At 41.2% G+C, this 24,001-nt stretch overlaps 1 protein-coding gene across 3 annotated transcripts in view; it reads left to right on the top strand.

Annotated features, from left to right (window-relative positions):
* MAP2K5 (mitogen-activated protein kinase kinase 5) overlaps positions 1 to 24,001 on the top strand; it is a 266,228-nt gene that overhangs the window by 166,189 nt on the left and 76,038 nt on the right. For all 3 annotated transcript variants that reach the window (XM_077746645.1, XM_077746636.1, XM_077746628.1), the window contains exon 17: positions 14,189 to 14,218. In XM_077746645.1, the coding sequence (XP_077602771.1) occupies positions 14,189 to 14,218 (30 nt within the window). The remainder of the gene's footprint in view (positions 1 to 14,188; positions 14,219 to 24,001) is intronic.

Below are 24,001 nucleotides of genomic sequence, written 5' to 3'. Positions count from 1 at the left end.
AGGCTTAATGTTTTATTTATTTCTAGGAGAGAGAGAGAGAGAGAGACAGCGTGAGCAGGGGAGGGTCAGAGAGAGAGGGAGTCACAGACTGAAACAGGCTCCAGGCTCTGAGCTGGCAGTCAGCACAGAGCCTGATGCGGGGCTCGAACCCACGAACCGCGAGATCATGACCTAAGCGAAAGTCGGACGCTTAACCGACTAAGCCACCCAGGTGCCCCTAAAGACCCCAATTCCTGTAGAACACCCCAAAGGCACAGGAATGGGTGGTACCAGTTATCTGGAACTAGGCGTGAAAGTGGGACCAGAGAGAAGAGGATTATTTTAAAGTCTCTTTGAGAAGCACATTCGACCCACAGATTCGTCACCTAACTCAGCACGTGTGGACAGTCACCACTCCCCAGCCCCAGCAACAAGACTGGGAAGAGAGAGGTCTTTCTGGAAAGAGTAAAATAAGTGACACCTAGCACAGTATAAGAGTGTGTCCCATTACTGAAGCACAGAGGCATTAAGGGAATGGTAAATGTTGAGACCTCCCTGTCACACCCTGTTGCTAGGACACCAACAGCCCAGGTGTCTTCCTTCTCCAGGCAGAAGAGACTTTCTCGAAGGAAATCAGTCCAAGTCTTAAAGATCCAGACACTGGGGGTTCATGTTACATCACATTACGTCAGTCTGACCCACCAATGAGCATGGTGTTTCCAGCCAGATTTCCAGTGCCTTCCTCTTGGGAAGACATGTGAGGAAGGCCTTTAAGACAGAGACCTAAAGGGGCGCCTGGGTCGCTCAGTCGGTTGAACGTCCGACTTTCGCTTAGGTCATGATCTCGCGGTTCGTGGGTTCGAGCCCTAGGTCGGGCTCTGTGCTGACTGCCAGCTCAGAGCCTGGAGCCTATTTCAGAGTCTGTGTCTCCCTGTCTCTCTGACCCTCCCCTGCTCACGCTGTCTCTCTCTCTCTCTCCCCTAGAAATAAATAAAAATATTAAAAAAAAAGAGAGAGACCTAAAATAACTGGAAAACAACTTGGAGGGCCTTGGAAACTCTGAAGGGAAGAAAAATTCAAATGAACTACTCTAGTATTGTCAGGGGTGGGAGAAAACACTACATTCAGGAAACAAGAACAGGCTGCTGTAACAAAGGAACTTTCTGAGAACAAGGACACCAAACAGATACTGAAAATTAGAAAACTAGGTCAGAAGTCTAATGTGGAAAACAGAAGTTTCAGGAAGAAAGAATAGAGGAATAGAGAGAAAGAAATCACCAAAGCACATTTTCATTTTAATTTTATAACAGGAGAGAAATATTTATATGTTGTTTGAGATTACCCTCCTTTTTATTATTCCTATAGCAAAAACAAAAACAAAAAACAAAACCAAACTTTTTTCTAAATGGCATCTACCAATGCTTTTGCCCAGAGAAAGGGACTTTTTACTGAGGAATGGTAAAATTTTTGAATTTTCTGTAGACATCTACAATGAAATTTTTTCTAAGGAAATTGTAGCATAAAAAGTAAATAGAGTTGGATAGAACCACCTTGTTTTATGGAAATGTTAAAACCTGTGAACACATCTCATTAAAAAAAAATTTTGCCTTGGGACACCTGAGTGGCTTAGTCGGTTAAGTATCCGACTTGGGCTCAGGTCAGGATCTCATGGTTTGTGAGCTTAAGCCCCGCATCAAGCTCTGTGCTGACAGCTCGGAGCCTGGAGCCTGCTTCTGATTCTGTGTCTCCCTCTCTCTGCCCCTCCCCTGCTCATGATCGGTCTCTCTGTGTCTCAAAAATAAACATTGAAAAATGTTTAATGAAAAATTTTTTAAAAATTTGCCTTAATATATCTTTTTTAATGGGTGCTAGATAAGACTCATTAGATCCCAAGAAAATGAAATGTAATCTACTACATTTACAAGCTAACACATAAAGCTGTGTGAAATGAAACTAATAAAAGTATTGAAAAAGTGGCATGGATCACCCAGCCTAGTACCCTTGACAGAGCTTCTGGAGACGTTTGGTGAAAGTGGGAAATTTTTTTTCTGTGGTAAGATTTTCAGATTCAAGGGCTGCCATCCTAATTCTTGAAATCTTAAAACTGTTCAGACTCTGGATTAACCAGATACGTTGACACCACCCCTTACAATCATTGTGATTTTGGCCAAGTCTTTTGCCACTCCAAGTGTATGCCACTCTTATCTGTCAAGTGAAGATAACTTTAAAATTCATTAATTCCTCAAATACTTTCTGAGCATATTTTATTTACCAAACACTTTCCTAAGTGCTGAGGATACACTAAATAGCCACGTTGCCTTTGCATATTGAACCTACAATGCAATGAGGGAGGCAGATGATAAACAGTCATAGTAAACACATTCTTTCAAAGCAGGTGTTCTGAATGTTCTGGGCTCCCTTATAAACACTTTCATTTAAAAATAACAACCCCATAGAGTTACTTTGAGAGTAAGCTTCTGTTGGAAATAGCAATCTCATCTATATATTGGGTGTGTTTGCCAAGTGACAAGAATTTGGAGCATTATCTAGACTTGGTTCTTGCTCCTAAATATACAGAAGAACCTATCCCCACCCCCAACTCTCCCCCCTACATAAAAACACCCAAGACACAGTGGTCTACAGCTGTGGCTTGGTTTGCTTTCCTAGCCCTTGGTGATTATGAACCTGGTCTGAGGGGTGATGGACGGCTCTGGGTACCCTCTGAGCAGCTGCTGTCAGCTCTTCTAGACCATAAAATTTGGCATTTAGTGTGCTCCACTTAAATACTGATATTTTCTCCTCTCCTTTTTTTATAATTATCATCAAGAACATGAGTGAAAGTTGAATCTTCTTATATGTTCGGTCTGCTGCTCCATCTAGTGAAACATCTTACCTGTTGATCCCAAGTTTCTGCTGAAAACCGTCAGAAAGCAAAGGGACAAAGCTGAAGTGTCCAAACACCAAGGAAATTTCGGTGGGAGATTGGAAGATTGTATAGGAAAGTGGGCAGGAGTGTGGTCCGGAGTCCTTGTCACAGGCCTCCTTCCCTTCCACTCAGGAATTTTGAGAAAAAGAGCATGGAATAGTTTCTTTCACTCTCTCCCCTGATCTCACTCCCCTTCCTATAATTCTGTTTTAACTTGATTTTTTTTCCACTGTCATTTCTCAATCTAAAACTTTGTGTAACCTATTGCAAAAAGGAGCTGTTAAAATGACCTTCGGGAGATGATGGATTGACCAGTTCAGTCCTTTGCAGGGTTTGTGAAGGGATCCAGCTGTCTCAGATTACCATGCCTAAATGTGCATTTTCCAAGGTTGTCAGTGATCGTCGCGAATGTGCAACTGGCAGACAAAGTGGGTGTCTCCCCCTGAAAGAGGCATTGTTGGGCTCGCTTTGTGCTCAGAGCTGTCTGAACAACCATGAGATTGACAAAACAAGGCAGAACAGGTGCTGGCAGTCCCAGCTAAGCATTTGATTATTTTGATGGATTTCAGACTGATCTTAAAGTTTTTCCAAAAGCACATGTCCAAATTGTGGGTGATTGTATGCACAAAAACACCCACAGTTTGGACCTTTAAGAAAGACATTAAATCAACAAAGTCTTCATGTGAAGAATAAAGAAATAAAGAGAAGACAAAGCAGGCATCTGACAGCCCACATTCAGATGTTTGAAGGATTGTCAGTAGAGAAGAGGCACCACAGCCGCTCACTGACTGGCAGGCCCAACTTCCTGAAGTTAACAGACAGACAAAACCACAAGAAAAAAAATCCCATGGTTTTCTATTCAATATAAAGAGGAAAGTTCTAACGGATAGATATCCCTACATCCTTCCTACTCCACAGTGGAATCCCCTTTAGGGATAAACATGGCGGCATTTCCATAGTGACTGAATGACCACATGTCTCAGGTTGTTTTTGTTTGTTTTTTGAGAAGAAATGCTTTGTGGAAGAAACAGGGAGAAGGTTAGAGAAGATGCAATCATTCATTAGTCACTCAGAAAATTTTTACTGAATGCCTAATGTGTGGCAGGCACTGTGTCCACCACTGAAACATTGCTAAGAATGAAACTGACAAAATCCATGCTTTCATGGAGCCTCTGTTTTAAAGAAGGTGGTTGTGGGGCCCCTGGGTGGCTCAGTCAGTTAAGTGTCTGCCTCTGGCTCAGGTCATGGTCTCACAGTTTGTGAGGTCAAGCCCCATGACCGGCTCTGTGCTGACAGCTCAGAGCCTGGAGCCTACTTCAGATTCTGTCTCCATCTCTCTCTGCCCCTCCTGCACTCATGCTCTGTGTCTCTCTCAAAAATTAGTAAACATTAAAAAAAAAAGCTGGTTGACCATAGCAAGTCATTAGACAGAAACAAACAGTGTTCTATGATAGGAGTAACTAAGTGGTGTGGTGTTACTTTTGAGTTGAGAGCTAAAGATAAGGGGCCAACCTTCTAGTGGCATCTGTCAACTCTCAGTTCTGTGAGTGATAACTTGGGGAACCACTGCCGCTCCCTTGAGATGTCCAGAGGTCAGAACCACCGGTCCTAGAATTCTGTCAGTACTCAAGTCCAGTGCCCTGGAACTGGCTTTAAAAATCCTCTTGAAGGGGTGCCCAGGTAGCTCACTGGGTTAAGTATCTGACTCTTGATTTCAGCTCAGGTCATGATCTCATGGTTTTGTAAGTTTGAGTCCTGCGTCAGTCTCTGCACACTGATCGGATGGAGCCTGCTTGGGATTCTCCCTCTCTCCCTGCCCATTTTGCAAGTAAGGAAACTGAGATCCAGAGAAATTAGAGTTGTTTAGAAAAGTTAAGTGACTAGACCAGGCAGCAGCAGTCAGGGGCTCCGACTCTGCTGCTTTCATTATACCGTAGAGATTAAGTAGATCAGGTAGTAAATGGTAAATGTAAATGAGCAGGAAACTAGATAAAGGAAAAGACTGGTTTATTTTAATTCTGCCGTCAGTCAAGACTGCTTGGCACAGGCCCACTGCCTACAGTGTCCCAATAGCTGGCTCAGTGTTACAGTATTTCAAGGTGTACACTTACCATCCTTTTTCAGAAACCAAGGCCTAGTTTATGTTTTTAAAGAAATAAAAAATTAACCTCATTTACAATGTGCTCTCATAAGAAGTGGGTAGGTGAGAATTCCATCTATTCAGTAAATATTTATGTCTCACTGTTCTGTGTTGGCAGTAAGGACCCAAGCTTTGCCCTCAGGAGCTCCTTGGCCAGTAGGTAGAAAGACAAATAGAAGTGCAATGAAGGGCATGGGCCTGGGCAGAATAGAGGGAAGGCTGCCGTCAATGTCAAGGAAAGCATTTCAGTTATCTCTTACTCGTCATAAGTACCCCGAATTAGTGGCTTAACATTAACAGCCATTTATGGACTCTGAATGCTATGGGTCAGGAATCTTAGGGCTCTGCCATTCCACATGGTATCCACAAGGGTCTCTGATGTGGATGCAGCCAGATGTGGTTGAGAGTGGAAGATCCAGGATGACTTCACCTGCCTGCATGTCACCTTGGTGGAACTGGCCACTCCATCTCTGTCTCTCTCAGGAGCAGCGTATAAACACAAGAAATATGAGAGTGCTGCCTGATGATGACTCCCTTCACTTTGAAACATCTAGAGACAGAAGTGTGGAGTTGTTTGAACTCAGTAGACTATACCCCAGCACTGATGTTTTCTCCGGTACTCACAGCTGCAGGACTCCAGTGAGCAGTTTAGAAATGGAGGAACCGCCCCGCCCCCAGAACCCAGAGCTAGTTCTCTAGGGACTGTTATGATTGAAGTTGTGTACTGGTAGAGGACACAGGTCAGCGTTTTATAACCGTATTGAAAGGGTGCCATTTCTTAATTCTCACTGTGAAGATTAAAATGATTATTGAATTAAGTATATGAGATGGATTAGGGGGCAGTTAACTCTAATCTTTTTCCCTTCTTTCAACCCTTAAGTCTTTAATAACAAATAAGCCATTTAAATTAATCATAATGCTTAAATATGTGATAAGTGATTATTCTAAGCAGTGATGTGTAAGAGGGCCTTGCCAGTTAAAACTATCAGCCCATAATACTGAAGAGCTTAGCTTGTATACTATGTTCATTAAGGAATTGAGCGTAGAAACAACTAATCCATGCAGTGCCAGGTTGGTTAGGCTCTAGAAGACATCACCATCAGAAGGTTTATCGTAATCAACAAATGCTTATTGTCATCCTACGGCAAAATAACCATTTCTAGTGTCATGGAGAAGTACAGGACATAGAGATTGCCCCTAAACAAAACTTAACACTCTCCAGGCAATAGAGACACAAGAAGATATAGGGCACTAGGAAATGTCACAAGGTAGAAGAGGTACTAGGCTGCCCAGTAAATGGTATGGGCAGGAAGTGATGGGAATTTTGTCTTCAAAGTTGTCTTCTGAGATTAACAACCTGCAGGAGAGGAGGAATCATTTGAACCAAGCCCAGAAAGGATAGGAAACTTGGAATTTCATCTATTTATCTGTTGTTGCACCATCTCAGAATCCAGGCAGACCAACTACCCCCCGGTACTGCATGTTGGGTTGTGCCAACATTTGAAGAACATTTTTTTTCTGTTAGAAAAGTAAATCGTTTGCTTTCATCCACCACGACTGAACTTTATCTCTTCTTAATTCAGAGTTTTTCACTGAATTTCCTTTCATTGCACAGAACACCAACAAAAGAGACCTTTTTGCAAGTTGTTCCTCATTGATTTTTAGAGATTTCGTTATATACCCAGATAGTCTCATTAGCATTGCTTTGAGTAAAGGTACTGATGGAAATCAACTTGTAACAATCAGTGTCTTTTAGAGCTACTGAAGTGGGTCTCCTTAGATAGAGGGGGTTTTGTTTTCCTTTTTTTTTTTTTTAATCAGCCGCCTCATACTTACTATGGCCTGGTTGAAATTATATATTGCATTTAAACCATAATATTCACACAAAAAATAATTCTGTCAGAGTTTTGGTGTAAAGTAGTATAGACAGATTCACACACACACACACACACACACACACACACACACACACAGTCCAAGGGAAAATGAAGCAAGGGAGCTAGCCTTATGGGAGAGGAAGGAGAATTTATGTGTTGGAACAGCAGGGTTAGAAAGACCGAGCAACATTTAAAGATTCAAAACAATAGCATTTAGCATGAAATCTACTTTTTATCATCCTTACCCAGCCATCAGAATGAAGAAAGACAGTGTCCAGCTGTAGCAGTAGTTTGGTAGCAGGAGAATTAGAAGTAAAGGTACCAGTGCCTGAGGGGTGGGTCATGAATTAATAATTGCTATGTGGCGGATGAGCCCGTCAGAAGAGCTGAAAATGAGGAAGTTGCCTTGCAGAGCGCTATCAATCACTCAGTGACCATAACTTCCAGTAATTAGTGTATTTTATGGGCCTTTGCTTCAGTGGCTCGAAAGCACATATGCTGCAGTCACAGCTAAACTTTGCCGGAGTAATATTCCAGGATGATTTATCCCCCTGCTGCACTGGGATATACCCCTATATTAGGTGAAGATTGTGAACTAAGCTGCAATAAAGTGTAAGTTTAGGTACAGTTTGCCCAGGTTGAGACCTCAATGTATCATCCTTTTCAGCATTCGTGGTTAGGCTACAGCAAGCAATCATTTTTAACCGTGAAACAAATAAAGCAATTAATGAAACAGCATTAGGATATTGTACTTGTGAATTACTGTTGCCCTCTCCCCATTTAAGTGTACACTGTAATAAGCCCATTTCTAATTAAAAAAAAAAAAAGCCCACACTCTATTGGAAACATTTATTTGTAATGCTGTCTTTTCTCCATTATTATTAGTAATCTGTGGGATAGAAGGCAGGACCTTCTGAATGATGGAAAAGTGCTTGATTTATTTCTTCGTGTTACTGCATTTGGCCTGCTTAGGTTAAAATAAATTTACTTTCCATCCGCGGACTTGAGTGAAGGCGAGTAGTTCTTTTTTAAATATTGGCACATGTTAAGAAGCACTCCTGATGGGAACCTCACATTTAGGTTCTCAGTACACAAAGAAAACATGTTATTTGGGAGCTCTCAGGAGCACTTGGCACTTTTGTACAGCCGTAATGAGTTATTTGTCGTGGTTCACCCACTGCACCAGAAGTCTCTGAGGGTCCTTTGCAGACAGGGTCCTTTGCCATTGCCGAAAACATCTGTAGAGCCCACAGTTCTTAGTGATTTAACAAGCTTTGCCACCAACCCGCAGTATGACCTTGGGCAAATTAATTAAGCTTCTGGTGCCTCCATTGGGCCATAATTCTGTTTGTGTTGTAGAAATCCTTGGAGTTTATAGGAAAGCGTTATGTGAAAAGTATAAATTGAATAGGGAAAAGATATATTAGGAAAAAATACACGGTCCCTCTGTATTCATTTCAGAGTACCGTGTTTCTACACCGCTTTTAATGGTGGTGTCCTTGAATTCCCTTAAAAGAGACACCCCGTGATAAGCGTGTATTTCCCCGATCAAGGGTGGGAAGGTACACAGCATGTGTGGTGCCTTCGTTACATTTATTATCCCATCTTTAATGTGCAATGTATTATAATCTCACACAAGTTAAAACACTAATAGAAAAACAAACTAATTGTCTTTAATTAAAGTGAATTAGGTTTTGATTTTAATATATTTGATGTAGTGAGAACTGATAACGTGGAGGGTCCCTAAGGTTATTAGGGCATATTTCTGTTGGGCCTGATGGTATTAGTAATAACCCTCTTCCTCATAGTTGTAGACATGAACAAATATGTCACTTCATCAGTCTCTGTTACTCGCACTTATGCCCCTCCGCAGGGGTCGCAGATTCCACAAGTTATCAGCTAATGGCGTTATACATTAAAAATTGAAGCTTTCCTCACTCTGAGGCCTTTCAAGGCTTTGTTCTTAAGCCCTAGACACTTTGGAGTGCAGCTGCAAACTATAGGCAGAAGATTAAATTAATTTGTAACTCTTTTTTTTTTTTTTTTTTTTTGGTCCTGCATTTCTAAATCCTCCACATTTAATTGAAACCCTACTTCAAGACGCTTTGTGTTTCTGTGTTCTTTGTTGTCAGTTTAACCTCCAAAGCACTTTAACACTGGTAAATTGCTGTTATATCCTTAGGATTGTTTCTAAACCATTCAGTAAGAGGAGAGTGAAATTGATACATGGGAAGAAAAGTAAAATCTTAGGGTAGATTTTGAGGTATTTAATATTTATTATGGTTCTTCCCCCAGCATAGTTTCAGATGATTTAAACTCTCTCTCTAGGACCGTGTAAATTGGTCTTGGGATGCAATCTCACCTAGGGAATTTTATGTAATCCACTAGTTAAGTCTGATTTTTTTTTTTAAAGTTTTCCTGTGTCTGAGAATGTTCCAAAGTGGTTGCTGCATTTCTATAAAATGAAGGTTTAACTGCAGTGCACAATCTAAGTGCGAGATCCTTAGATGGAAATTTAATTGTATAAAATGAGTACAAGGTAATTAAGAACAAATTTTAGAACATTTCAGTCTATAAAGTCCTCCTCCAGCTAGATCACTGGCTATATTGAAAATGCTTATTTTCAATTTGCAGTTATGCCAAGAAACACAGGATATGTCTAAATTAAGAATTTTAAAAAATTCCAGGGCTCTTCAGTATAAGTGTAAATTTAAAACCCCTCCCACATTGTTGATATTCTCAGAAACTTGATTCACGAAAAACATATTTTGAGTTTGTATCCTGCTCTTGCTTTCTCACCACAATATATTTTCACTCTCTATCATTTATGACTGTGTGGCCATAATTATTCTTGTTATCAACAGAAGTCATTTTTGTTGCTTTGTAAATAAATATCTTTTACCTTTTGTTAAAACACAGATGTTTCTGTCATGCACTTGCTATGCATTTGGCAATCTCTGTGATCACACCCACATATTTGTTATTTAAATTATAAAATCCAACATACTAAAGTGGTGCTAACTCGACTGAATATTCCATAGATTATGACTGGACATATCAAAGATCAAGAAGATGACACTAAAGGAACAGTTTTAGTTTTACAGTGAAGTAAAAGTGGTTTGCTGTTATTTAAACATATTCCCAACAGTAGATGTGTTCAGAGCATTCTTTTTCTGTCTTTTATATAGTGCATTTCCCACAACAGAGTACTTAGCAGTTTGCTGAATCTTAAGTATTTGAAATTAAAATGCACTTTTTTACTTAACATTAAATAGAATCCTCTCTCTCCCCCATCTCTACCTCCACCCTCCAAAAATAAATAAAGCTTTTCCAAATCTTTGACAATGCAAGCCGCTCGCCTCCTGGGAATGAAAAAGATGTGAGAGTCATTTGATGAATTGCTGGCGCTTAAGTGCATCCACATTTTTCAATATACTTTTTTTTTAACTGGACTTAAGCTGCCTATATTTAAATGCTACTTTTGTAAAGATGATAAAGAGAGCAAAGATTTCTATTGGCTTAGTCCTAATCTGTTTGCTTTGTTGTGATTCTTTTTTTTTCTTTCCTTTCCTTTAACTGTTAACCTATTTATAAATCTAAATCTACATACAAAGGTCATTGGTTGGCTGAACTTAAACCATTTTACTCAGTAAATTTAATTAAGAAAATACAGTGCAACTCATAAGCAAATGAGTTTTTTCCTAGTTTTAAACCAAACCACCCTCTTGAGTGCTGATTGCCTCGCTCGACCCCTGGTGATACAGAAACAGGCAAAATTAAAAAGGACATTAAAGCTTCATTAAATCTGAAACACATTTAGTACAGTGACATATCTGCAGGCCATTTCAGAGAAGATTACATACTCTCTTTTGTAAGTTTCCTAATTTATAATACCTTGACAATAAAAACTGGGGAAATGCAAGTAGATTAATAGACCAGTAGGAGTAAAAGATACAGAATGGCCCCAGGTCCGTCTGTCTCTGAAGCATTCACTCATAGCATATGTGTCCCCTCTTCCCCATAAGGGTTCAGTGTTTATTTTGACTTTTGACAGCCTCACGAAGAACCTGTTTTTCATGCAGCCATATCTGCTAACAGCCCTTTTCCTTTTTTACCTTCTCCTAATTGAACTTGATAAAAGGGTTCTAGGGCCTGGCTATATATTTCCTTCTATTTTGCCATGAGACAAATAGTGTGGGGCAGAAACACTGCAGTTGCATTAAACCTAGGACAGGGACATACGCGGAAGGCAGCTGCCTCTCCCGGGGCCGTGAAATGACTGCTTTCGGCGCCAGCCTAATAGCGCCACTGCCACTTTTCACTGGTACAGAATTGGAATCCTTGGCCCACTGCTGGAGCAGCCCAAGAGTGACAGTATGCAAGAGAGGACATGACTGTTCTGCTCTGGTCAAGGGCAAGGAACCATTCTCTGTCCCCTGGCTCCAGAGGTCAGAGCTGCAAGATGTCTTAGATGCAGTTCTCCCAGGAATGTAGTAGACAGGACTGAGATTTTGTAGGATGTCAGGGAAGTACACACAAAGCAGAGCCAGTCCCAAGAATGAGGAGTTCGCGAGTTCAAGCCCTGCCACCTGTTTCTAAGCAGACTGGTACCGAGGGGCTCCCAGCTGACCAGCGTGCACTGAATTTTCTCTCTGTTCTCTTGCATGGTGGTGTCTTATAGGGTAAATGAATGATATCAGCCATCCTTATTACATTGTACCTGTCATGACAGCGCCACCACGTAGATGAGTGCACATTCCCAAGTTGACTGTGGCCTGGCCTCTCTGTAGAACAGTAATGACTTGAGAATTTGAGGTTTTGTGTTGAAGTGGAAAGAATTCGTATTTTTCATTTTATGCCACTTTTTATAAGCCTTTCATTTCTTATTGCTTATTCTGTAAACCACAAGAACTGCTGTCCAGTGTTGGTACCAGCCAGCTAATTTAGAGTCTAACCATGTGTGTGGTAGGCCAGCCCTTCTGCCGGCAAGCCACGTGGACAGAATTCTTCCGTAGTCCCCAGTATGCCTGAGGGAGTGGCACGATGCCTGTAGAATGACTTGAGATAAAATATTCTAACTGTTGTCTACTACTTACTAAGTTGTTAGCTTTTTTAGATGAGAGCTCCTCCTCTTAGTTTTCTATTCCAAATGGAAGGACATGCAAACCTTGTAATCCACAGATGAGGGTGATGATAGATGATAGCTTTTTTTGAGCAGTTACCGCCTGTTAGATCAATACAGAATGGTACAGACGCCTGGCCTACCTTCACTGCTGCAGTGGGCCATAGTGACTCCTCCAAGATCACTGTGCACACTCTCCTTGGCCAGCCGCATGCAGGGCCTGTATTGGGTAAGGTTGGTGTAGGGAGAGTGGAAAACAGAGTCTCTCCCCTTCCTAATTAAAAACAGCATATAGTGGGGCGCCTGGGTGCCTCAGTTGGTTAAGGGTCTGACCCTTGACCTCAGCTCAGGTCATAATCTCACGGTTCGTGAATTCAAGTCCCACATTGGGGTCGGTGCTAGCAGCATGGAGCCTGCTTAGGATGCTGCCTCCCTCTCTCTCTGCCCCTCCCCCACTTACTCTCTATCTCTCTCTCAAAATAAATAAAAAACTAAACTTAAAAAAAAGTTTATTTTCCACACTGTTATTTCCATCACCCCATCTTGTGATGTTTTTGCTGTCTGCACTCTATGCTAATCCCTTGATTAATGATATTACTAAGTGAATAATGGTAGTATAGCTTTAATCTTGAAAAGCAGGGACCTCTAAGTAGATAAGAAATGACTACAAGGTCATGAAACTTACTAGGCATTGCAAAACACACACACATAGACATATAAAAATATACATCCAAATGAGTGTTGGGCTTTTCAAAGTAGTCACCTTATAAAGGCATATGGTTTATTCCTATTATATTGCTCTTGCTCCAACTGGTTTTAGATCTTTGAAAATTAACCTCAGCATCTTCGTGTCTGTCCTCAGTAAGGAACAAAATATTTATTTTTCAGAGGTGGCTTTGGGTTTTGGTAATACCCACAAGCCGTTCAGACTTCAGTCAATAAATAATTTTTACATGATCAAAAACCTTAGGGGATAGAATTTTAAGTCCAAGATAAAATGCAGTTCTAGTAAAATGAAGTAGGTGTTATTTTGTTGCTTGAAATGATTTGAAACTCAATTCCAAAAGAGTTCAAACATGTTTCAGTGGTGTCCGTGTTTTTTAAATAAACGCACAACTTCTCAAGATGTAGAAAAGCAATATAAAATGCTGGAAAGAACACTGGATTAAGTTGCAGGCCTTAGGGTCAGGCTCTAGGCTTCTGATGAACTGTGTGGACACTTCTTCAGTGGGACTCTGGGGTTCTAATCTGTAAAATGGATTGAGGCTGTTGTGGGTTCCTTCCAGCTTCACAGTTCCCTGATGCAGCGATTCCACTTTGGAAGTAATTACAAATAGAGAGAGAGGATTTCAGGCCTGAGAATGGGCCACATTATGAAGCTGCAAAATTTTGTTACTATTTTCTTTAAATGTGTTACGGTATATTTGGTAAACTTGATCGCATTACTTTACGTCAACCCAATTCCTGGTGAAATCATTTTGTTTTTACAGGTGAGGCTTCCAAGACCAAATTTAAGTGACTGGCCTAGAAACACATGGCAGTTTACAAATTTACAAACCAAGCTGACTTCCCAGCCTTGACTTGGCCCCCTTCCTACAAGTGGTAGCTCTTTTTTCCTAACTGTAGCTAGAAAGCGGATGAAAAAACTGATCAACTGATGGAAATAATGGCAAAATCTTCTACATCGTATGGCCCATTCCCCATTTCCTGTCACACTGCCTGTGTACTTGAGACTAAACACTCTACGCACCTGAGGGCTGGGAAACAATAAGGTGCTTCCATCTTACAAGAGGAGAAGCCAACCGTGGCCTCCAGTTTTGTCTGTCTCAAGGAAAATTGTTGCACACACGTACATGTGCATCCTGCCCACAGAGCTGAGAATATTCCTCAGAGAAACCACATAATGGTAATCTTTAGTTGTTAAAATGAGAATATCTTATCAGGGATGCAATACTGCCCCTTGAAAACGTCCATTCTAAATACAACTCTTAAGGTAATTACAGCAATAGGTTAGTTCCTGCGTCCAAGGTTGTGAGCTTCTTATATTTGCTGGGTACAGTTCTGAAATTTAGTGCTTGTCTGTCTTAAGCAGATCTGCCCTGCATGCAAATCTATAACTAGACAAATATTATTTCCTTTCTCAGCTTGCTCTTGGGAGGTTTCCATATCCCCAGGTAAGATTGTTCATTACTGCCGTTTGCCACTGTGACATTCATTCCTATGTATGAAGGTGCAGGGAGCAATTGTGAACATTTGAGCCACATACAAATAAATCTGTCCTGTTAAATTGAAAAGTGATATCTTAAAGGAGTCATTTAGAAGTCTCTATTGATTTTTGATTTTTTTTAAACACCACATTTTTTTTTCTCCTCTTTGTCAAAGGTTGGAAGGCACCATCGCACTCTTCCTTTGTGTGACACGGGTGCTGCTTTTCCTACCCTCGCCCAGTGCCATGTGCTCATACTGAGGTTAGAGGAGAGGCACGACCTCTTCTTGATACAGCTCTTGAAAAACTCTGTTTGAGCTTTTGGATCCAATTAAATTTATTTCAATTAAAGTGTTTGAGATGGAGGGTAAACTCTGTGATCTGGATCGTTATTTTTGCTAAGCACATAGGCCCCCGGTTTTATGTGGGTGAGATCCTGAACATACTATTTTTTAAATACTTGCCCTTTCCTGGCCACATTTGTAAGAAAACAAACTGTCCGTTATATTACCATGGCCGATGATCGTCTTTACAATTTCTTTAAGATTTTTATTTGGAAGGGTGCTAGCACTTAAACCATAAAGCCATTTTGTGGTTTGAAAATGGTTCCCCGGTGTATGTGGGGGGAAGTAAGTGAAATGTCTAGAGGGATGAAAAATGAATGGTTTGACTATTTTCCTCTGGTTGGTGCTCACTGTTTTTCTGGCATCTTGGTCTGTACAGGCCAAAGTGCCTGGAGGCATGTCTGATTTAAAGGTGGTGTTGGTCTCTGCTCTTTAAGCATCTATTAACTTGCTATTATTATGCAAATAAGTGTTGTATTACACATACTAATTTATGCATGGTTAGATTATGCAGATGCATCACAAACATGGTTATTGAATAATAGGATGGGGCTCATTCACTCTCCCATCTTTATAAGCCGTTTTAAGCGTATTCTCCTGGTACCCATGTGGACATTTAAAGACCCTGCACTTGCTGAAATGTCTCTTTTGTACCCTCTTTCTTTTACGGTTAAAGCCATCAGATAAGTGGAAGAGAAATCGGCTAAGTATGTAGGTTCAAGAGTGTTAGACTCACTTTTCAAATCTGTAGGCTTCTTTGTTTAAACATAATCTTTTCCTTAAAGAGAAAATCTAAAATGTAATCGCTTGGCAGGCATGCTAGCATTTAGTCAGATTTTAGTGTGTACAGCCTTGCTGCTTAGCTCTAGGTAGCCCATCAAGTTAAAATCACATTTTCAGGATTTATAGCTCATTAGAATATTTATCTTGGTAAGCCTCTTACCCTGTCAGTAATTTTTAAACAATTCACTGTTCGGCCAACTTATACAATCCCCTAAAATTTTGTAAATGAAGAGACCCTGTTACAGCGTATCTCTCAGAGACGTCTTAGTAGAAAACCTGTGAGCCATCTCATAAAAATGCCAGAGATTGAGAACGTAGCTATATTCTTGAGATTCCTAATGTGTCGAGTAATTAAGCAGTGAGATTTGGTAAGTGATGAGTGTGAAAAACAGATTGCTATTGCGTTTAACAAATGAAGCATTTGAATGCTCTGGTCAGGTTTGGGAAGAGGCTGTTACCCCTTTGCAGTTCTGTTTTTTTGAATGTTCAAGTATATGTGTGTGTACCTGATCAGTCAGGTGGAAGCTGGAAAATTCTAATGAGCTGGGCTTCTGGTTAGCAATAACCTTTATGCCAGAATCAGGGGAAAAACCGTATTCCTTGAAACGTGATCGAATATTATCACCGAATTGGGACTTTTATTTGAAATAATGGAAGCAGCTCTGTTGCCATCAGGCCTCTTTCGCAGATCTTTCAACAGAAGTTGGGGTGCTTCATTGCCAGAATCAGCAGTGAGGTCAGGTGGAGTTGGCGTTTGTTTCACGGGCTTCGCACTGGAGACTACAGACTGGGAAAGGGTGCTCCATACATCTTTGCTGCCCTTTCCTTTGCCCTCAAAGCACATGGGTAGCAGTGTTTATTTTCATAATATTCTGACACTGGATTATGAACAACACCTTCTCTTTGGCCCATAGTACCTCATCGGAACCTCAAACCACTCTGTGAGATGCCGTCCCCTTGTCAGCTGGGCAGACAGAACGGTTGCTGTGCACCCTGTGGAACTGCAGCAGGGTTGGTTTCATGGGCCTCCAGGTTCAGTAGGCACGAGGGAATCACAGACATCGGCATTGGGAGGGGTCTCAGACATCACTGAATCAAACAAACCTCTGTACCGTATCCCTGGAAAGCAAACCTCCACCCTCTGCTTGAACACCCCGGGTGACACCTTACTTTATAAACAGCCATCCGGACGAAGCAATGTTCTGTTTACCTCGCTGAGGACTGGCTGCTTCATCCTAATTGTCGCCCACTGATCTAGTCCTTGAACACATGAAACCTTTCATATATCCTGATCACACAGTTTGGCATCCCTTCTGTCCAGGGCTGGAGACAGTACCAGGACATCACTACTCTGAACTCAAGAGTCACATCAGGGCACCAAATCTCAGCTTGTCACTAGTGGCAAGTTGAGAAGACAGGCCTGTTGAAAGAGGTCTAGACCAGGAGCCAAAAGATTGGAATTAGAGCCCAGCTCTACCACAAACTGTGGTCACCACAGGCCTTAATTCTTGCTTTGTGATTCCTTGGGGCTTCATTTCCCTCACTCTAGGATGAGGATCCTGATACCTGTCTTTCCTCTCTGCTGAGAGCAAGTATACAGATGAAATGAGTTTGTGGATACGGAAACCGCTTGCAGAAGTACAGAGGGCCATCCCACTGGCCCTGATGTTGGACTGTGGCGCAGAATGGAATTTCTAATCGGCGACCAAAGGTCGCGAAAGGATGTGCTCGGCAACCTGCCAGCCACAACTGGAGCAGAGCGTAAAATGAGCAGAGAGGAAAGCGGAGAGGAGAGGCCAGCTTTGAGGCTCCCACCAACCCGGCGTCAGTGCTGCTGACAGTGTCGTTAGCAGCGCCTCTTCCTGCCGGTGACACAGTGTGTGTATGCAGTGGGGATGCAGATGAGGGAAGGGTGTCGGGAAGATGTTAGGGAGAGCCACTGGCCTGGGACCAACATAAAAATTAAGGACTGGATTTTTGTTGAGATAATTATTCCATATAAACTTCATTGTTTTGTGCTTGGGCTTTTATTATTTGGAAGCACTCTCTAGTTTCTTCTCCTTTAGGCCTTTAAGTGGGATAGCCTCATTGGCATGCAGTTTAGGACTCTACGGAAAAAATGCTCAGCCATGTTCCTACGCCAAGAACAGCGAGGTCTTGGATTCATCTAGCTCCTTTCTGACATCGAGCTTCAGATCACTTCTTGTTATCCGACTCAGGCTGTCCTTCCTACCTACAGAGGCTGTTCTTCCCAGCCTCCAGGTGAACAGACTGAGGCTAGGAGAGGTGAGGCACCTTGCCTCCGGGATGAATGGATGAATGGATACAGTTAGATGTCAGATTTACAGGCAACTAAACCGGCTCTGTGTACTCTGAATTTGGTTGGCCATTTATATGATTCTTCTTCCCGCTGAGCCCCTCCAAGTCCTTCTCCTGATTTGCCTTCTCCACTCTAGGAGGCCTCACGCGTAGGTGAGAAATGCCGGACAAGGGGGCCGTGCCATGGTAGATGATGCTGACAAGACCCTTCCCTAGACGCCTTTTGCTTTTCTTACCAAGTGATCAGCAGAGTGACAGCAGGATCCGGAGGGCCCCAGAGCTCTCCCTGACCCCAGTGCCATTAAATTCTGGGTGCCTGTGAAGCAGTGGGATGACGAAAAATCGTGCATTTCAACATCTCACAAAAATAGTATCTCCATTTCTTGAACACTTTAGCATTAATAGTCATCTGGAAAGATGTGCAGGTCTGGGCAAGGACTGGAGCTGTGTGTAGCCAATCATGTAGGTCCAAATTCAGTTGACTTAAAAAACATGATGGTGGGCAATTGTTTGTTTAATGACACCATAATTGAGGAGAACTGAAAACGAATGCCTGCTAAAAATCGTCATCCTTCACTCAAACTTTACAGTAGTGCCCTGCATTATGATAGTAAATCCATTAAGGAGACGTCTCTGGAGGAGGTGCCAGCCCTGGCATTTGGAGATTTGGTAAGCAGGATGCCACAGGAAAGCGACGAAAACGCAGAGATACAAATGTATTTAAAGTACTTTTGTATGTATAAAAATGTTGTTGTTCTTTTGGCTACAATTCCTGATCTTGGTTAATAAATTACATCAAAATGACCTGAAGTTAAAAAAAGGAAAAAAAAAATCTGAGCAAATAGTGCCCCTGGTATTGTAAAGCTTTGAATGTTTTCACACCCCATTAATTTATTACTTCTCTTTCTTCATCTTTAAATTTCATTTTTTTTTTTTTCAAAAATTCCGACTCCCCGCTGCTGCAGTGATTTTCATCTTGTTGTTAATTTTCCCTGCTCCATATGGAGCTCCAGACATTTCACCTGGAGGCTGTACTAGATTTTGTTGTAGTGATCGTACTTCCGGAGGCCAAAACTGTCATTTAGGGTTCCTGGTGCATCTGTCTGCGCCAGGCTTTTCACTGGCATGGGAGAGTGTGAATAACAAATTGGATGCACCTGAGATTCAGATGATTAGTGTGTTTTGTGAATCTCCACGACTTGTAAGCAGATAGCTCTGGGGGGGTGGGAGGGCTAAACAGCGACTGTGGGTGAATCTGTACTCACACCTTACATTTGGGGCTTTGCAAGGGAAGTGCAAACATCCCAGGCAGTCTGAGTGCAGAGAGAGTAACAAATATTTCATCCTGCCTTGTCATTGATTAGAAAAGAGCCTTTAATTTCATTTCACCCCATGTTGTGATTAATTTGCATTCTTTGTCAGAAGTTAATGGAGTTTTTTATGGTTCACTCTGAAATCCTTGAAGACATCAGACTTGATCTGATGTTTATACAACCGCCAGCGGAATTTTTTCGTTTGATTGATGGCAAGCTTGATGTTATTCCAAACGGCTTTTTAAGCTGTTTTTAAGAATTATTTGAATAAAATGCAAGCAAGATATTGTTGTAACGATCAAGATTATCTGTTAAAAATCTGTTTCAAATAAAGAAGATGATAAGTAGTAAAAAGGATCAAAAACATGAGAGATATAGTGAATGGCTACATTATTTGTTAAAAATACATAAGAATGGCATTCAAATAAATTATTGCAATATATAGAGATCATTTTTCTTGAAAAAAAGATACTATCATCTGGCCAGAGAGAATAATTAAGGCTAAGGTAGAAGGAAAGTCTAGATCTTTGGGATAAAAAACCCTTACTACCAATTGGCTAATTCTCATTTATTCTGCCAGCTTTTTACCACCAATGTACAAATAGAGATCTACTGTTCTTAACTCAAGAAGACAGGGTCTGTCAGGCCTGTTAGCTGCACAAAATGATGACATATTACTTGTTTCCATAAAGAGGCATTCTTAAATCCCAATACAAGTTAAATATAAGTGGATGATAGAGGATTTTAAGTGAAAGACATGCATTCTTAATAGTATAATGACTGGCTTTTTTCATAAGACAGCACAGAAATGAAATGCCCTGTTTTTAAAAGCAGTATATACCCTGGTTGGTTGTGTGGGTGAAAAGAATGTGTGTGTTCATCCCGTATACACTACATATCAAAGTATGCGGGAAGCTGTAGGTGGCTTTGCTCAGAACCCCCTGCTACTAACCAAGGAAATATGTTTTGCAAATGCGTTTTGATTACTAATGCCATTTGTTTGATTTGGGGGCTTTGCCTTGCTTCAGCAGATTCTTGGTTTGCTGTGATTGCTGCTAGTGAAACTTCCTCATAGGTCAAAAAGCTACTTAATCTGAGCACTTTCATTTAAAATAGATTAATTTATTTGCTGTATCTGAAAGTTTGCTAAATAATTGGGTGGTTTTAATTGAAGTTACTGCTTTCTGATCCTTGTATTAACATGATCTAAGGTCCTTTTTATTATATGCAATCCATATTATTGACCAAATTTGCCCTGTTTTCATTTAAATGTGAGAAGCTTGTCAGGGAGAAAATATTTTGTTTAACTTGGCTTGGAAACCTGCTATTTTAATGTGTTTTTTTTTTTTTTCAATTGACAGACTGTCTTTTAAACATTCATTTATTCTCTAGTAATAAATTGTGCTCTGGATAGAGCATTTGTCTCATAATGGAGTAGAAAGCGTATGTTCTTAAAACTATTTTAAAATATTAAAACACTTTTCAAAAGATAATGCTGGAATTCTGGGTTTTATACCTAATTTTATTCATGTTTTAAAAGCCTTTTATCATGCTATTACTAATCCCAGTTTTGATAATTTAATGTTGTTTTATATTCATTGTAATTCAGACCATAGATTTTATTTTCTTAGTTATGTACTAGTGTACTGATCAAGACTAGAGCAATGTAGAATTGCAAAATAATACCTAAAAAGTTGACCTTCTTTGAAAAAGGGGACTTGGAGTTTATCCTCTATTACATGAACTTTTTGAAGTTCAGAACATCAAGGATTCTATAAAATCATATATATCCAATTTTTTGTGTGAGATCTGTAGTCAAAGGGAAAAAAAAGGAGTGGGTAATTACTCCAGACTTCAAGTACTCACCTTTAGTTGGCAGGAGTCCAAAAGCAGTGTGTGTGCAGTTTTTTGCTAAGCAGATTTCTAGTTAGCTTACATGTTTTAATTCATTATTTTCATTCTTGTTATTTAGGATATAGACATTTAAAATAAAGTGTTACTTAAAGCCGCACAGAGTCAGATTTCGTGTTCCATAAAAGGCAGAGGTGAAACGTAAGTGACAGGAAGATGCTCACTTACATTTGCTGCTTCCCAGGAATTTTGAAACTGCCTGTGTCAGATTCTTCTCCCATTATCTATCTCATGCTTATCAAGAGAGCTCATAATGTTATTTGCTTAGCCTATTGCAGAGATAGGAAGTGGGTCCCTAGTATGTCTTTAAAATAGAGCAGAAATGGAATGGAGAAAATCCCCAAAGTGTGGCTAGCTTAGAAACATGACATTTTGCGTTAAAGATAAATTACTTGCTAATACCTCAGTTGAAGTATATGCATTTAGCCAGCTAGGCTGGTGAACCCTGTCTTTTTTAAAACACTAACCCCATGCCGGTTTGATTTTATAGCACCTTCTAAACTACGTTATGACATAGATCTCATAATTCATAGGACATAGATCTGTGTCATAATTCAACATGTATCTGTCGCCAAACACCTACTCTGTCCTGGCACTGTGCTGTACACTGGAAGTCCAGAAATGAAACAGATGTGGTCCCTGCTCTCGAAGAGTCTAGTCTAGTAGAGAGAAAAATATAAAACAAACAAGTGGCACTTGATACAAAAGGAACCCTAGAAGAGGTGGTGTTTCTGCCCTCAAGAGGAAGAGGTCAGCTCAGTTCAGAAAGCTGTGAAGGTTTCACAGAGCAGGTGATGCCTGCGCCGAGGCTGTGAGGCTAAACGGATGGGAAAGAACTTTCCCGGCATTCTCATCATGAGGAGATTCATCCAGGAAAAGACAAAGGTCTGAAGCAACATGTTGTATAGAGTATCCTTCCAGTAATTTAATTTACTAGGTTACTACTACTACTAGTACTACTACTACTACTAGTACTACTGTTATTCCCACATCCCTGCCGGTTTAAGAATTTCCCTAGGTAACTTTTATTTTATTTGTTAATGTTTATTTATTTTTGAGAGAGAGAAAGAGACAGAGTGTGAGCGGGGAAGGGTCAGAGAGAGGGAGACCCCGAATCCAAAGCAGGCTCTAGGCTCCAAGCTGTCAGCACAGAGCCCGATGTGGGGCTCGAACTCACGAATGGTGAGATCAGGACCTGAGCTGAAGTCAGATGCTTAACCGACTGAGCCATCCAAGCGCCCCTAGGTAACTTCTAAAGCAACACTGGGAGGGCAGTAAGAAACGGGCAGGCCGAGTGGTGGAGGAGAGAGGTGGTGTGTCAGGACAGAGATGGCAAATGCAGCAGAGACCAGGTAATGAATTTGGGATTGAGAATTTCATGAATCCCTTCGAGATGACTGGGAGCCAGTCTGAGGTTGGAAATCATTACACTTTAAGACCTCTGCCCCTGAGGTCAGCTGGCACACGTCTCTGAGGGACTTGGCCCATCACAGGACATTTTCTAGCGATTGGGAGGTTGTCTTGATCAGATGAGCTAATGCCTAAGAGGACATTTTGAAAAATATAAGAAGATAAACAAGAGCTAGGTAATATTAGTATTATTTATATTTCTGGAAAGTACTTCAGGGATTTACCTACGTAACTCTGAAAATATATGACCATGTCTCACGCCTCACACCAGGTAGGACTAAAATGAATTACTTTTCTGATCCCACAAGAGCCTTCCTTTGCAGTCTTTCTTTTTTGAGTTATAATTTATCATTCATAATCACAATCATAATATATAGAACTATATACAGAACCTAGCGATTGTTATTGTCAGTAACTAGGGACCCTGATTCTTTTACGATTTTTAAATAATCAGCTTAGCCCAGAAATAGAATTGAAGTTGGAAGTAATGACCTTAGCGCCCAGTCTGGCTTTCAGGTGGGAACTTTGCCATCTTCTCTCCCTCTTGGGCTCTGTGGTCTGGGAGCCCTTGCACTTTTCCCCCTTTGGTTTTTATGAGTACTGTCTGCTACCTCGTGGGGTCGTAGAATTTCAGAAGGTGACGAGATCTTACAGTGATCTGTTCCAACTCTTTCAGTTTATAGAGGGGAAAATGAGACTCCAAGAGCCATTCAGTGACTCACTCACGATTACCAGGTATTTGACAACCGGGTCAGATTGGTTCCCACTCTAGAGGGATGGTGCGGGGAGAAAGGCACCGGGAAGCTGGAGCCCAAATGGCCATTTTTGTTTTACACAAGCATCCACTCGAGTACTGTCTCTAACTTGCGTGTCCACAGAGATGGAAATTACTGTCCCAGAATGCTCCATGTCTACCAAGTAATTGCTGATGGGTACAGATCCCCCAGGGGAAAGTGGTCCTCAGTAGCAGTAGCAGCAATGGCAACAAAGGTGTCAACTTTTACCATATTCCAGTGTTCTACTTATACTATTCAGTATAGAAAACTTGGGTAGATTTGGGGCTCGGGGTTCATTGGCATCCAACTTAAAAAGGGGGCAAACCTGGCCAACTTGTGTTTGAGCACAGATTATTTTTCAGATGTTTAACAGTTCTGGATTAATGCCTGGGGGGTTTGGGAGTCCTTCCTCAACTAAAATGTTAATGATGCTAAGAACCCGACCCTCTTTAGTGCCAGTAAAATGGACAAGCTAAGTTCATTGAAAAATCAATGAGTTGCCTAAAAGGAGCAAAGAGCTGATTCGATTTAGGATTGGAGATTGCCCAGGACACACCAGGTGGAAAGAGGGTCCCAAGGGCTGCTAGTAGCTAGGAAGGGAGGCAGTTGTCTGTTTATGCCTACAGCCAGGGTGTCAGCTCCAAGGAACTGTGGGAAACTGAGGCAACCAATTAGAACCAAGCATGGACTCTGTTATGCCATACCCTGTCAAAGTCTGCAGATGATGACCACTATGCAGAGAGGGAAAGAAAAGCTGGAGAATATACTGGTCTTAGGAGGAAAGGAGGTTAGAGGAGGAAAGAAAGACCAAAGAGAGTAATGAAGCTTGTCTTGTTTTCTGTTCAGAAACAGGTTGCAAAGAGCACTCTTCTGGGCATGGGGAGACCTTGACCAT

This window comes from Crocuta crocuta, unplaced genomic scaffold (assembly GCF_008692635.1).
Source record: "Crocuta crocuta isolate KB4526 unplaced genomic scaffold, BGI_CrCroc_1.0 scaffold130, whole genome shotgun sequence".
Lineage (NCBI taxonomy): Eukaryota > Metazoa > Chordata > Mammalia > Carnivora > Hyaenidae > Crocuta > Crocuta crocuta.
Note: the sequence above shows the minus strand (reverse complement) of the source record. Positions and strands in the feature narration are given on the sequence as shown.